This window comes from Notechis scutatus, chromosome 3, assembly GCF_049901735.1.
Source record: "Notechis scutatus isolate UNSWTSFEM ecotype Mainland chromosome 3, rNotScu1.2, whole genome shotgun sequence".
NCBI classification, from domain to species: Eukaryota; Metazoa; Chordata; class Lepidosauria; order Squamata; family Elapidae; genus Notechis; species Notechis scutatus.
The window spans coordinates 72,308,735-72,320,876 of record NC_142011.1 but is presented as its reverse complement, the minus strand read 5'-3'; the positions used below and the strand labels follow the sequence as shown (position 1 = coordinate 72,320,876).

The window sequence follows — 12,142 nt, the reverse complement described above, 5'->3', positions numbered from 1 at the left end:
ATGACAGTTATTGTCAATAGGCAGTAAGTATTGCCAGAAAGAAACAAAACAAAGTAGAAAAGGAATATCATTTGCCTTGTCTTACTCTAGGAGGCTAGTGCTTGATTTTATAAATAATGGCAAAATGATTCTATTCCCAGATTGTTGTTTTCAATTACAGCATGCAGTAACTTGTGGACTTCAGCCTCCAGAATTCCTCAGCCAGCAAAGCTTTAAAGTTGCTAAGGTTAGAGACCCCTGTTGTAGTATAATTAAGGGGTTGTTCTTGTATTTAAATTAGAAAAGTATTTCAAGAGGCTAGGCCTAGACACCATTGTAACTTGGATGAGTATTTACCTTTCCAAGTATTTTCACCATTATATTTTAAATTTAATTCTTCCAAACTACAGAACTGATAAACTTTTTCAAGGATTGGATCATCATCATCCCTTTACCCACTGTCTGTCCACCATAGGATGAAGATCTTTTCTGCTTCTTTCCAACCAATACAGTCCTGAGCTTTCCTTTGCCAATTGGGCCCACTATACTTGCTGATGTCATCGATCCATCTTGTTTGAGGTCTCTTTCGTGGATACTTTTTATCAAGTGGGATCCATTCTATAACTGCCTTGGTCCACCTGCCCTCAGTTTATCTTGCTATGTGACCAGACCATTTCCATTTCAATTCTTTTACTCTCTTGGTGATATTGTATACTTTCATTTGTTCTCTAATCCATGTGCAGTTCTGTCTATCTTGTCTTGTAATGCCAAGCTTGTATTTTCCATGGCCCTTTGTACCACTCATAGCTTTTGTATCAATTGGATCATGTAAGACTATAATAAACTAGAGAATCACATGACTAAAAGCTAAATACAGTTTCATGGCACTCTTTTTAAAATCCTTTGGTGTGTTGGTGGTTTCATTCCCAGGAATATTGTTAGCATTGCCTTATGAACCAGTTGGTCAGGTTTAACTGCAGTTCTGGATATTTAATTCTGTCCCTATTTGTCCTATCAGATGACCCAAACTTGTAATCCAGTTTTTTGTTTTTTGTTTTAAACTAAATAATTAGCCTTTGTGCATCCAAAATATGAGTTATACCATGCAGGCATTATTCTATACAATAGCTTTATGAGAAATGAATTTGCTTCCATCTTACATTCTAAACATCAAGAAAAGTTACAGGTATGAATGTTATATAAGAGTGTGATATTCATGGGAAACAGGTGAGATTTTAGTCAGCTGAAGACACAACATACATATTTTTAAGTCATCCCAAAAAAACATATTGATATCTAAAGAGGCAGGGACTTCTCTTCACATGTATACATTTCTCATATTTCTGAGAATTTCAAGAATTTCACAATTGCTTATAATCATATTTCTGGTTCACTTAATGTTGTACATTATTTCAGATAGAAAAGTTTAAACTGTTTTTGCATTTGATCAGCAATGTTTAGGCAGTGATTTGGACTGATTTTGTACTTGAAAGTGATGAGCATATGGATGATTCTTAGCTTGTAAATTCTACAAATCCAAAAGTCAGCTGACATACATCCATTCATGAAGATGAATCAGATTCCGTCACAAGGACTTCTGTACACAGGTAGCTTTCATGTTAGCATCTCTTTAGGCTCAGTTTCCAGCAAATAAACTAGTCATCACTTCAACTAGAAGGCAAATCATCATGAGTGGAAACATGTAAAGTTTTGTCTTATTTGGCAAATGTTACATCAATGCAAGCTGCCAGCCATTTAGTAAATGAATGCTTTTTTTAAAAGGGGGGGTTTAGTAATTTTTGTACATTTATGACTTTAATATAATAAAAATGAAACAGCATGCATAGCAGTTTTACTCCACTTTGTTGATCTCTGTGGTATTTTAAGGAATTAATAACTAGAAGGATGACAATTTGAAAATTGCACATATAATATTTTGAAATTACTTAACTTTGGTCTTTTAATCAGACGCTTTTTTGTTTTTGTAATACAATTATTATGTTTTGTGTTTACTTGTAATTTCCTTAAAATTGTCTTATAAGAAATTGATTTGGCAATGAGAAATTACTAATTTTTATTTACATAAGAAATGTGTATGGGACTCATTGTTTGCCTACAATTTGGCAGTTCAAATCCCATCAAGCTCAAGGTTGACTCAGCCTTGCATCCTTCCAAGTAGATAAAATGAGGACCCAAATTTTGGGGGCAATTGGCTGATTCTATAAACCGCTGAGAAAGGGCTGTAAAGCACTTTAAAGCAGTATGTAAGTCTAAGTGCTATTTCTATTTCACACTAAAATTTAAAAATATCAAACATGTAATTAAAATCACCTCATATCAGTGATCTTTTGATGCTTTTCAATCACTCCTTATGCTACATTAAACCTTTTAAAAATAAAGATTTTTTTTTTCAAATCCTTCTAACTAAACTATATTCCAGCCCTGAAGTATCACTGAATTTTTCAACCTGTTATCCATTCATTCTTTATTTTTATTTTTTTTCTAATTTAGATTTCATGTCCTCTTTTTTTACACTGAACATCCTCCAGTATATTGATGGTATTCATTAAAGAAGCTATGATGTAACTCAGTTTTAGTCATAGGAGGGTACTTGATGGAAGACCAGTATTTCATCAAATGCTCCAACTATTTAAATAAAGTATAATAGAATAATTACCTTGATTCAATTTTGACAGAAATAATTAGAGTACGAAGAATTATATTATGGGTATGGAAGTAAGACTGGGCATACTCCAAAAATATTTGGAAGAACTGTTTCAGATCTGATTCAACAAAGTATCCATTCCCAGGAAATAGTCTGCAACAATCAATTTAGTATTTTATTTGTCACTATATACTGTAAATCTGTCAGTAATAGGGAAATTCATAGCTAAATACACATTGCTAAGGCCCAGATAACATGGTACAGATTCTGCTTGTAACTGCGTTGTTCTAAACCTCATATGAACTCTTCAGACTTTTTGAAGTTACAAGGAAGGAAGGAAGGGAGGAGGAGGAGGGAGGGAGGGAGGGAGGGAGGAAGGAAGGAAGGAAGGAAGGAAGGAAGGAAGGAAGGAAGGAAGGAAGGAAGGAAGGAAGGAAGGAAGGATTGAAATTAGTTGCTTCTAAATATAGTATATAGTGGGGCAAGTACATAGTAAAATGTGTATGTTAAGAATAATTGATTACAAATTATTTAAATTGGGTATAATTATTAAAAGTCTACATAAAACTATGTATGGAACTGCATGTGTTGAGAAACATACTTCAGAAACTGTATCCTAGGTCTGTCCTAGCTACTGCTGATTATTCTACTTTTCATCCATAGTCAGATTTTGATCTTATATTAGTAATTGGAAAAGCAAGCTTTTGAGTATTCTCCATTCTGATCTCCAAGGTCTACTGTGTATTAAGCACTTTCCTCCCTGATTGAAATAATTGAACCAATGTGAGTGAACTGAGACCTATAGCTTTTGACACACACACACACACACACACACACACACACACAAAAACATCTGGACTTTCAGCCTGTGTTTAGTTATATCTGACTCTATTGTAGAGTCCTTCTATTTAGATTTTAATCCTCCATCCTAACCTCCTAATTGCTTCATAGCCTTCAACTCTCAAAATGCCACCTTGGCTATGGGACTACATTAAAGATACGTGGGAGCAATCCCATGGATAGCTCAGTTTATCCACTCCTTCCAAGAAGTACTATAAACAGAACATCAATAAGATGTCACGTCAGCCAAACATAGACGAAATTCCGCAGAGATATCAGGGAAATATAAATCATCATCAAACTCAACACATGCACTATGAATCCATTTCCAATGTTTTGGGTTCAAAATGTCCACTACTATCAGTTTTGTGGGCCCTGTATAGCTTCAATTAAGGAAAAAGTTTTTTTAAAAAAAAACATTCCAAACAATTTTGCACTCCATTTTGCACCAATAGTCAATCATGTAATATAAACTTGAGCTTTGTGGATTTAATAATTTAAATATTTTTACCTTTAAATATAGTTACATTTAATATTTAGCAGTTTAACAATTATTTTTAAAATGTGTAATTATTTAAGATAGATTTGTGTCAAGTTTTTAACACAATGAAGTTAATACTGTGTGAGGTTAAAGTCAGTGTATTGCTTATTCAAACTGAATTTTTTTTAAAAAAAATACTTAATAGGATTGAAATTTTACAATTTGCACCTGGTCTGACAGATTGTATGGTAAATTTTGAAAAGTAGCACAACAAAAGTAGCACAACAAGGAGTGAAATATTGCATGAAAAAACCTGAAAAATCACTTCATGTCTGGGAAATAATGAATTCATTTGGCAGATCACAACACTGCTGCCGGTAGCATGCCTGCAACTTAGTAAGGTAGCACTAAGGACTTTGCATTCTATGATCCTTGCTGTCCAAGCTTGGCATAAAAAATATATCAAGAGTTGTTTTCTGTTTGGAGTATGATAAAGACACTTTTAACCCAGTTCTTTTAAGACCACACTATGCTCAAGTGTGTGAGCCTAGTCATTTGCTTTAGGGTTTTGTGAAATGTGCCTATTCTGCATTTGTTGAAACCAGTGGTGGGATTCAAAAAAATTACTACTGGTTCTGTGGGCATGGCTTGGTGGGCATGGCATGGCTTGGTGGGCATGGCTTGGTGGGCATGGCAGGGGAAGGGTACTGCAAAATCTCCATTCCCTCCCCACCCCTGGGGGAAGGTTACTGCAAAAGCCCATTCCCTCCCCACCTCACTAACCTGCTTTCCAGCTCCATTCTCCTGTGCAGGGCAACAAAAGAAGACCCAGCCAATCAGCTGGGAGTGGGACTCAGGAACCAGATAATAGATGGGGGTGGGGCCAGTCAGAGGTGGTATTTGCTGGTTCTCTGAACTACTCAAAAATTCTGCTACCAATTCTCCAGAACTGATCAGAACCTGCTGAATACCACCTCTGGTTGAAACCAAGGTGTTCCTCGAATGTGGAAGTCAAGGTGATGGCCCCAAGGGTGTGCTTGAAGACTTGTCTATATTTTGTATGTGGAGCTTCACTGTGGCCACTTATCTTGAGTGTTTTCTCCACACCTGGTGGACACTCCTGGTTAAAACAGACTCTGAACTATACAGGAGTCTCAGTCCTAAGGATGAGATGGTTGCTAATTCTCAGATGTACTTTTTTCTGCTACTGACACTTGCTGTAGGATATATTTCTGCTGCTGTTCTCACTTCAGATAGCGCTGTTGAATGTAACACTTTAATGAAGTTGTGGCAAGCTGTGCTATCACATTTCAATTTCTGCATTTTGCTCTGGTTTTTCCTTCATTGAAAGTTAGCTAGTCAAAATGAAACCCACACATCCCTATTTACAAATTTAACAAGATGAGGGAATTATACCAGAGAGTTGGTTTTTTTAAGTTTATCTTCTGCTTTTTCTCCTGAATTATAAAATAGTGTTCACATGAAGTTTAAACATTTGTACAATATGCCAGTGGATTGTATATTAATATAACTCTTTACTGATGAAGAAAAGGAAATCTGGAAATGATTGAAAAAATACAAGCAGTGGATATGGTAGATTGGGCCAATCCATCACTTTATCTCTAGCCTTCTGTATACTTTCTACAGGAAAATTCTTGAGAAAATTATCAATTTTCTCCAGTTTGATACTTGGCTTTTTGTTTGATGCTTTTGAACTACTTGGACATAACTTTAATGAAAAATTTATGTTTTAAATTGAATTGCAAAGGAGAAACAACAAAACAATGTGTGTGTCTCTGTTTATTTCGGTTTAAGATTTGTTTAACTATGAGAATCAAATGCTATCTAAACTGCACTGATTTGGTCAAAAGCTACAAAAGAAGCTCTGAACTCTGGAGGAACAAGATGTAGTTATGGTTAATTATGAAACTAGTTACCAGCAAATTAATGGTACATAAATTTGTCAACAGCAATTCTGTTGAAGGAGGGACATTTTGAATTTGTTAAAGCATTGACATGCTCAGTAGAGTAACCTGGCACTAATTTATACTTCTAACATACAGTTCATGAACAAGTTCTTGAATGATTATATTTTTTTAAAGAGGAGGAGGAGGAAAAGGAGGAGGAGGAGGAAAGAGAAATTTGAGCCTGTATTATCTAAGGATATGCCAAACTTTCAAATACTTTAAATACCTAAGAAACTATGTTTAATAAACCCTCTATTAATAAAAATAATATAGGACAAATGTCAGTCCTGGTATAGATAACCTAGCACAGTTTTTGTTGAAGCCTCTTCTGCAGCTTGTGGCACATAAATCAGTTTTGAGGGGCTAATGGAGTCTGGATTAACACAGAGTTTTAGGAACAACAAATATGCACACCATACTTACTTCATTATCAGGTAATGAACCACACCTATTAAGAACAGCTGCCTCTGCATTTAAAACAATTTAAACCCAGTCTTCATTTTATTCAGCATATTCAGCCAAGGCACCAAGCTAGCTTTTATACTTTTAAAAAATGTGGTTTCACCCATGCAGCAGCATTAAGATAAAATAAAGGAGGGGGAAGGAAAGTGGGGAGGAGAAGAAGAAAGGAAGGAAGGAGAAGAAGAGGAAGAGGAAGAGGAAAAAGAAGGAGGAAGATGGAAAAAAGAAGGAAGAAGAAAAAGAAAAAAAGAAGAAGGAACTTCTCCATTATTCTGTTTCCTGCAGGGCAACATGTAGGGCATGAATACATTATTTTGCTTTCATCTCTTTCCAGGAACAGATATTAGAGAGATGCTCTCTCCACCTATTGAGGTTCCAGTGTGCACAGTGGGGAAAGAATGAGGGCTGCAAAGAAAATAAGGCAGAGGCCATGTTCCTGTATGCAGAAATCCCTTCTTAGAGTGCTTGAATCTGGCAACAATCCACACTCTGCTCCCTTTAAAGACTCCCAGAGGACTAAAAGTGGCTTTGCACAGCTTGGTCCTTCCAAGTGTTTACCGTGTCATTTGTTGTTACGCAGCACTTCAAATGTAAGTCTCCTTGGGAAAAATCAATCACTGAAACTGTGCCCACATGTAAACAAATTGTATTGTAGAAATAGACAGGAGATCTTGTCAAATTCTTTTCCCATCTCTGAGAAGCAAAATGGAGCAATGCCCCTCCTATCTACAGAGAAATGGTACTTAGCATACATTTTAAAAGGGCAAAAATTAAGAAGGCATGAAAAATCCTGAACAGTTGCTTTCCAAAGAGGCAATGCAAAAAAAGGGTGATGTTCTGAGGCTAGATTCAATAAACATTCCTTGCACTCCTTTCTGTCCTGGAAGAGTGCCTTGAATTGATCGGTGTGCGTTGATGTAGCCTTGCAACAACTCTTGTGAAAGAAATCTGGTTAGAACTGTTTTTATTGATTCTGCTGCTATAATTTTATAGAGCTTTTTAACCAAAGAAACTTAATACATATCATTAGAGCAGGCGGGGGCGGGGGGGGTGTTTCTTCATGTACTTTAGAAGACCACACCATATACTGACCATCTAAATATTGGTTCCTCCTAACTTTGGAAGTACTGTTGGCAAAAGGCAAAAAAGAGCAGGTGGTGGATCCTGAGGGTTTGGAAATATATTAATATCTGGAAAATATAATATGAGAAACAAAGTGGGGGGAGAGAGAGATGTCAGAAAGAAAACTAGAAACAGGAGCATGAGAGAGAAAGAGTTGCTTTCACTCACTTCTGCTAAGGCCTGGCTACCACTTACTCCGGTGCTATGTGAAATGATTTAGCACATTACCCTGTGATAACAATCCCCTTGATAGGAAAAAAAAAAACCAACCTTATTGGAAAATGCTTACACACTAGGTAGAACTGCAATGATGGTTCAGTTTCCAGGAAGAGGGAATGGGAAGTCCTCATTTCTTTTCCTCTACTTTCCTCTGCAAGAAAATATTCCAAGAAGAAGATGGATGTGACTTTTTGTAGGGGGCTATTTTAAGGTAAATACTGGTTGAAATAAGGTGTTTCTGGTTATAATCAAGCCACCCAAAGTAGCCCCACAGTGAAATGAGCATAAATAAATTTAAGAAATAAATAATCAAATAATTATCGCCCCTTCAATGAAAAACTGAAAAAACTGCTCACATCACTATCCACTTATAAGATGGAAAGCAATACATGTTTGTGGTGATGTGCATTTGTCCTTCCTGGAAGATGTAATCCCTGAAAGATGGGTAAAACAATAATCCATCACACTATGATACTGCTACAATTTACAGCTCAAGTCTGGGAAAGCCCAGGCTTCAACCTATGTTGGTCTGTGAAATCCATTCTGTGATTTTGGACCAGTCAGACTTTTATGAAGATAAGATGAGTTGGATAAAATTCTTCAATATTTATTATAGGGATAATATAGTAGTTTACCAGTGGAGAGTCAAATAAAGAATCTGTTTCCTCCAACTTCAGTACTGTGTAAAAGTATGCACAAAGTCTCCAAATATAGAAACATTCCTCACTGAAGAAGCCATTCCTTCATATGTGGTGAAACAATCAGAATTCCTGAAATGCATGCAGCTCTGTAAGACTAATTGTTATATCAGCCAAAACACAATGCAGAGTGCTAAAACAGTGTCTCAGAAATAGTACTACCTGTTGAAGTTCTCAGTTTCACTGGCTCATAAAATTTATTTTCCTGGATATTACAATTTTGGAACAAGGATGGTTGCTGTTTGGGATAATGTGATATGAAATCCAATTCATCTGAAGGCTACTGGATCAGGAAAGGTACCTTATAGAAATATCCTATTGTTAAGTATAATGACATCATTAAATTAATTAGCTTAAAGGAATGTAATGGATAAAGAAATATTTAATTGCTTTGTGTTCTTTCATTTCAGTTTCTCCAAAGATAAGTCATATCTCAAATGATATTGTGGCGAACGAAGGAAGCAACATCACACTGGCCTGCTTAGCTACAGGGAAACCTGATCCTTCCATCTCTTGGAGACATATTTCTCCATCAGGTACGCTTTAACAATTATTCTAATTCTAACCACTTGTCTTTCTTTGTTCTCACTCTGTTGCATACAAGGCAGGAAAAAGTCTTAGGATCCATTTGTTCAGGAATCTAAAATGGTGTTTCTCTGAGAAGTATGAAAGCAAACACATCTCAAAACCTGTTTGAAAATCAGTAATTCAATCCCACTTAATGATTCACAATGGTGAATCTTTGTGATGCAAGTGTTAGTCATTATTTAAAAAATAGTCATTGATTTCAAATTATTTTTTTATGTTGAGGTACTTGTCTATTCATCACTTTGGTTTTATGTATAAATTAAATATTTTTTCTGGCCAAAGTATATGTATTATGTATAGAAAAATGAAAAAGACTGAAGAAAAATTGCATTGGTTTTCAAATACAGTTTTCATACCAGCCATGATTCTGGCCCAGTGTGAGGGCAACATCTCTTCTTCAAATATCCAAGAATAATGGAACAATACAACCTGCACAATTAGCAGACAAAAAGGAGGTGACAGATGAGTAGCATTGCATGAGACAGGTCACCTTTTGTTGAAGGCTGAGTAAGTACTTGTCCTGGGTACCAAAGTTTAGAGGACACCAAATACTGCCCCTCCTTCTGAATCATTCTAAAAATTATTCTAAATATGCAATTCTTTGCAGTGGCTGGAGGTACACTATCAATCAGTATGTTTTAGGGACCTCCTATACCTTGAACCAGCACTGGGACAAGACCTTTGGCCAGTTGTCCAGATGAGAACCCAATTTTGGCCTTCCTTTGGCAGAAGCAGCATGTCAAAAAATTATCCTGTTGCCTGATTTATACAATATTTTCCCTCTAATAAGTCATGAAAGTTATACATTGCATGGAAATATGAATAGTGATTTTGCATTTGCCTGTAATAATGGAAAGAAATTTAAGGAGATTCAATTAAGCAACCTTGGAAAGGGCTAGAAAGTGCCCATCAGCATCATTGCCTTTTTACTTTGTACTGTATACCCTCACCAACCCATTTGGATATGCTGAAGCTCTTTAAATTTTTTAAATACACAGATTTGTTAAATATATATGTGTATACTATGAGGATATTATCATTATACTCATAAGCTCTGCTTTCCTTCACCCTTGAGTAAAATAGAACTGTAAAATCTGGACAACTACTAGATAGCATCTAATGTCTTTGGCACTGTCTACTGTAATGATTGTCTGGAGTTTTGCACTCCAGATATGGTGGCCTAACTTTCTATGGTACTTATTCAGCGAATTCATAAGCACGCATATACGTATACATCTATGACAATTGCCATGACCATAATCAATTTCCCACAGTCAACTCACCATAGCCAACTTGCAGGGGGACAATTCACCATGGCCAACTCGTTGCAGGACAACTGACTGCGAGACAAGAGTGACACTAATATCAAAGAAATGGTGGAATAGAATCATTAAAGAAAGGATAAAAAAGGAGGAACAGAATGAAATGTGAATGACAAAAATTAAAATAATTTTTAATTTATTTTAAATAATTAAATTGAATTGTAGAATTGTCCCACGGTGAATTGTCCTGTGGCAAGTTGGCCATGGTGAATTATCTTGTGGTGAGTTGGCTGTCATGAGTTGGATGCAGCAAGTTGGCTGTGGCGAGTTTGTCCCATTACCGATACAGATACACATATGCATGCAAATGCAGAGACACATATTCAGAGACAGTAGTGGTATGCTGCGGGTTTGGACCGGTTCAACTGAACCAGTAGTAAAAAAAAAAAAAAAGCCTCCAGCGATCAGCTAAAAGGAGGAAAAATATCCTCCACAATCAGCTAAAAGGAGAAAGAAGAGAGAAGCCAGAATCGGCCTGCCCACCTGCCCCTGCACTTTTCTCTTGTTTATCCTCTCAGCTGATTGGCACTGCATATCTTAGTTGAAGTGGGAAAAGCTGCATGCCGGCATTAGGCAAAGCACACCCACCAGGCCATGCCCGCAGAACCAGTGGTACAACAATTTGAATCTCACCACTGTTCAGAGATACACAGAGAGAAAGACAAAAATAGATATTACAGTTCTGAAAGTCATAGTCTTCAACTTATGACTGTTCATTTAATCATCCTTCGAAATTGCAGCAGAAGTGAAACAGGTGACTTACAGGTAGTCTTCAACTTATGACTCTCCCTTCACCCCCCCCCTTCATTTCATTGCCAGGAGGTACGGTTTTCACACATGTAACTGCTACAAGCATCCCCAAATGATCAAAATTCAGGCTCTTGACAATTGGCATGTATTTATGACAGTTTCGTTGGTATCATGTGATTTGTAACTTTCTCACCTGACTTCTGACAAGCAAAGTCAGTGAGGGAAGCTAGATTTGCCTAATGACTGTATGGGTCACTTAATAACTGCAATGATTTCCTTAACAACTGTGGCAAAAAGATGGTAAAATGGGGAATGCTCACTTAATGACGGCCTTCCTTAGGAACAGAAATTTTGGGCTCAATTGTGAGCATAAGTCAAAGACTACCTGTATCTTAAATGGCTCAAAACAATTTTGTCCAATTGGGAGTTCCGGTTTGTCAGGCTTCGGAGGCGGCAGGAATTCGCGTTTGTGCGCGATCCCTGCCACGCTCGCTGCCGGAGTGCCTCCGATCCAGCTGGATTTGGAGGCTATTAGTTATCCTGTAGGGATAACTGAAGATAGGGGAGATCTGGGCAGGGGTCTGGGGGCATCGCAACCCTCTTCCCCAGCCAGCTTAACTCCCTTTTCCAAAGGCGGTGGAGTGGCAGTCAGCAATGGCCGCCACAAAGAACCTCTCAGCCGGACAAGTTTTGTGCAGGAGGAAGTTGAGAAAGTGAAAGTTTTTGGCTGAACCAGGACAACAAGCAACATCTGAATACCCTGGAACTTTGGCTCTTTAAGTGATACATTGTTTCCCAAGAAGATCGTAAAGCTGCGGTTGAAAGTGAAAGTGAAAGCTTTTTTTTTCTCCTCACTTTCCTTCCCTATGGAGATAGCAGATGGAAATCGGAAATACCCGCTTTGGCAGCAGAAGGTAACTAACTTTGAAAATTAAAGCCAAGGGGACATTAGATTTCTAAATACTGACATTTAAAAATTAAAATCTTTTTGCAATAAGTGGGAAGGAAGAGAGGTAAATGATTTATACCAAGATTTGTTGAAGGAGACT

The 12,142-nt window shown here is 37.0% G+C and overlaps 1 protein-coding gene across 2 annotated transcripts in view; it reads left to right on the top strand.

The window, feature by feature from the left end:
- The window catches only part of NEGR1 (neuronal growth regulator 1), a 543,684-nt gene that overhangs the window by 346,429 nt on the left and 185,113 nt on the right, over positions 1-12,142 (top strand). For both annotated transcript variants that reach the window (XM_026679346.2, XM_026679345.2), the window contains exon 3: positions 8,844-8,969. In XM_026679346.2, the coding sequence (XP_026535131.1) occupies positions 8,844-8,969 (126 nt within the window). The remainder of the gene's footprint in view (positions 1-8,843; positions 8,970-12,142) is intronic.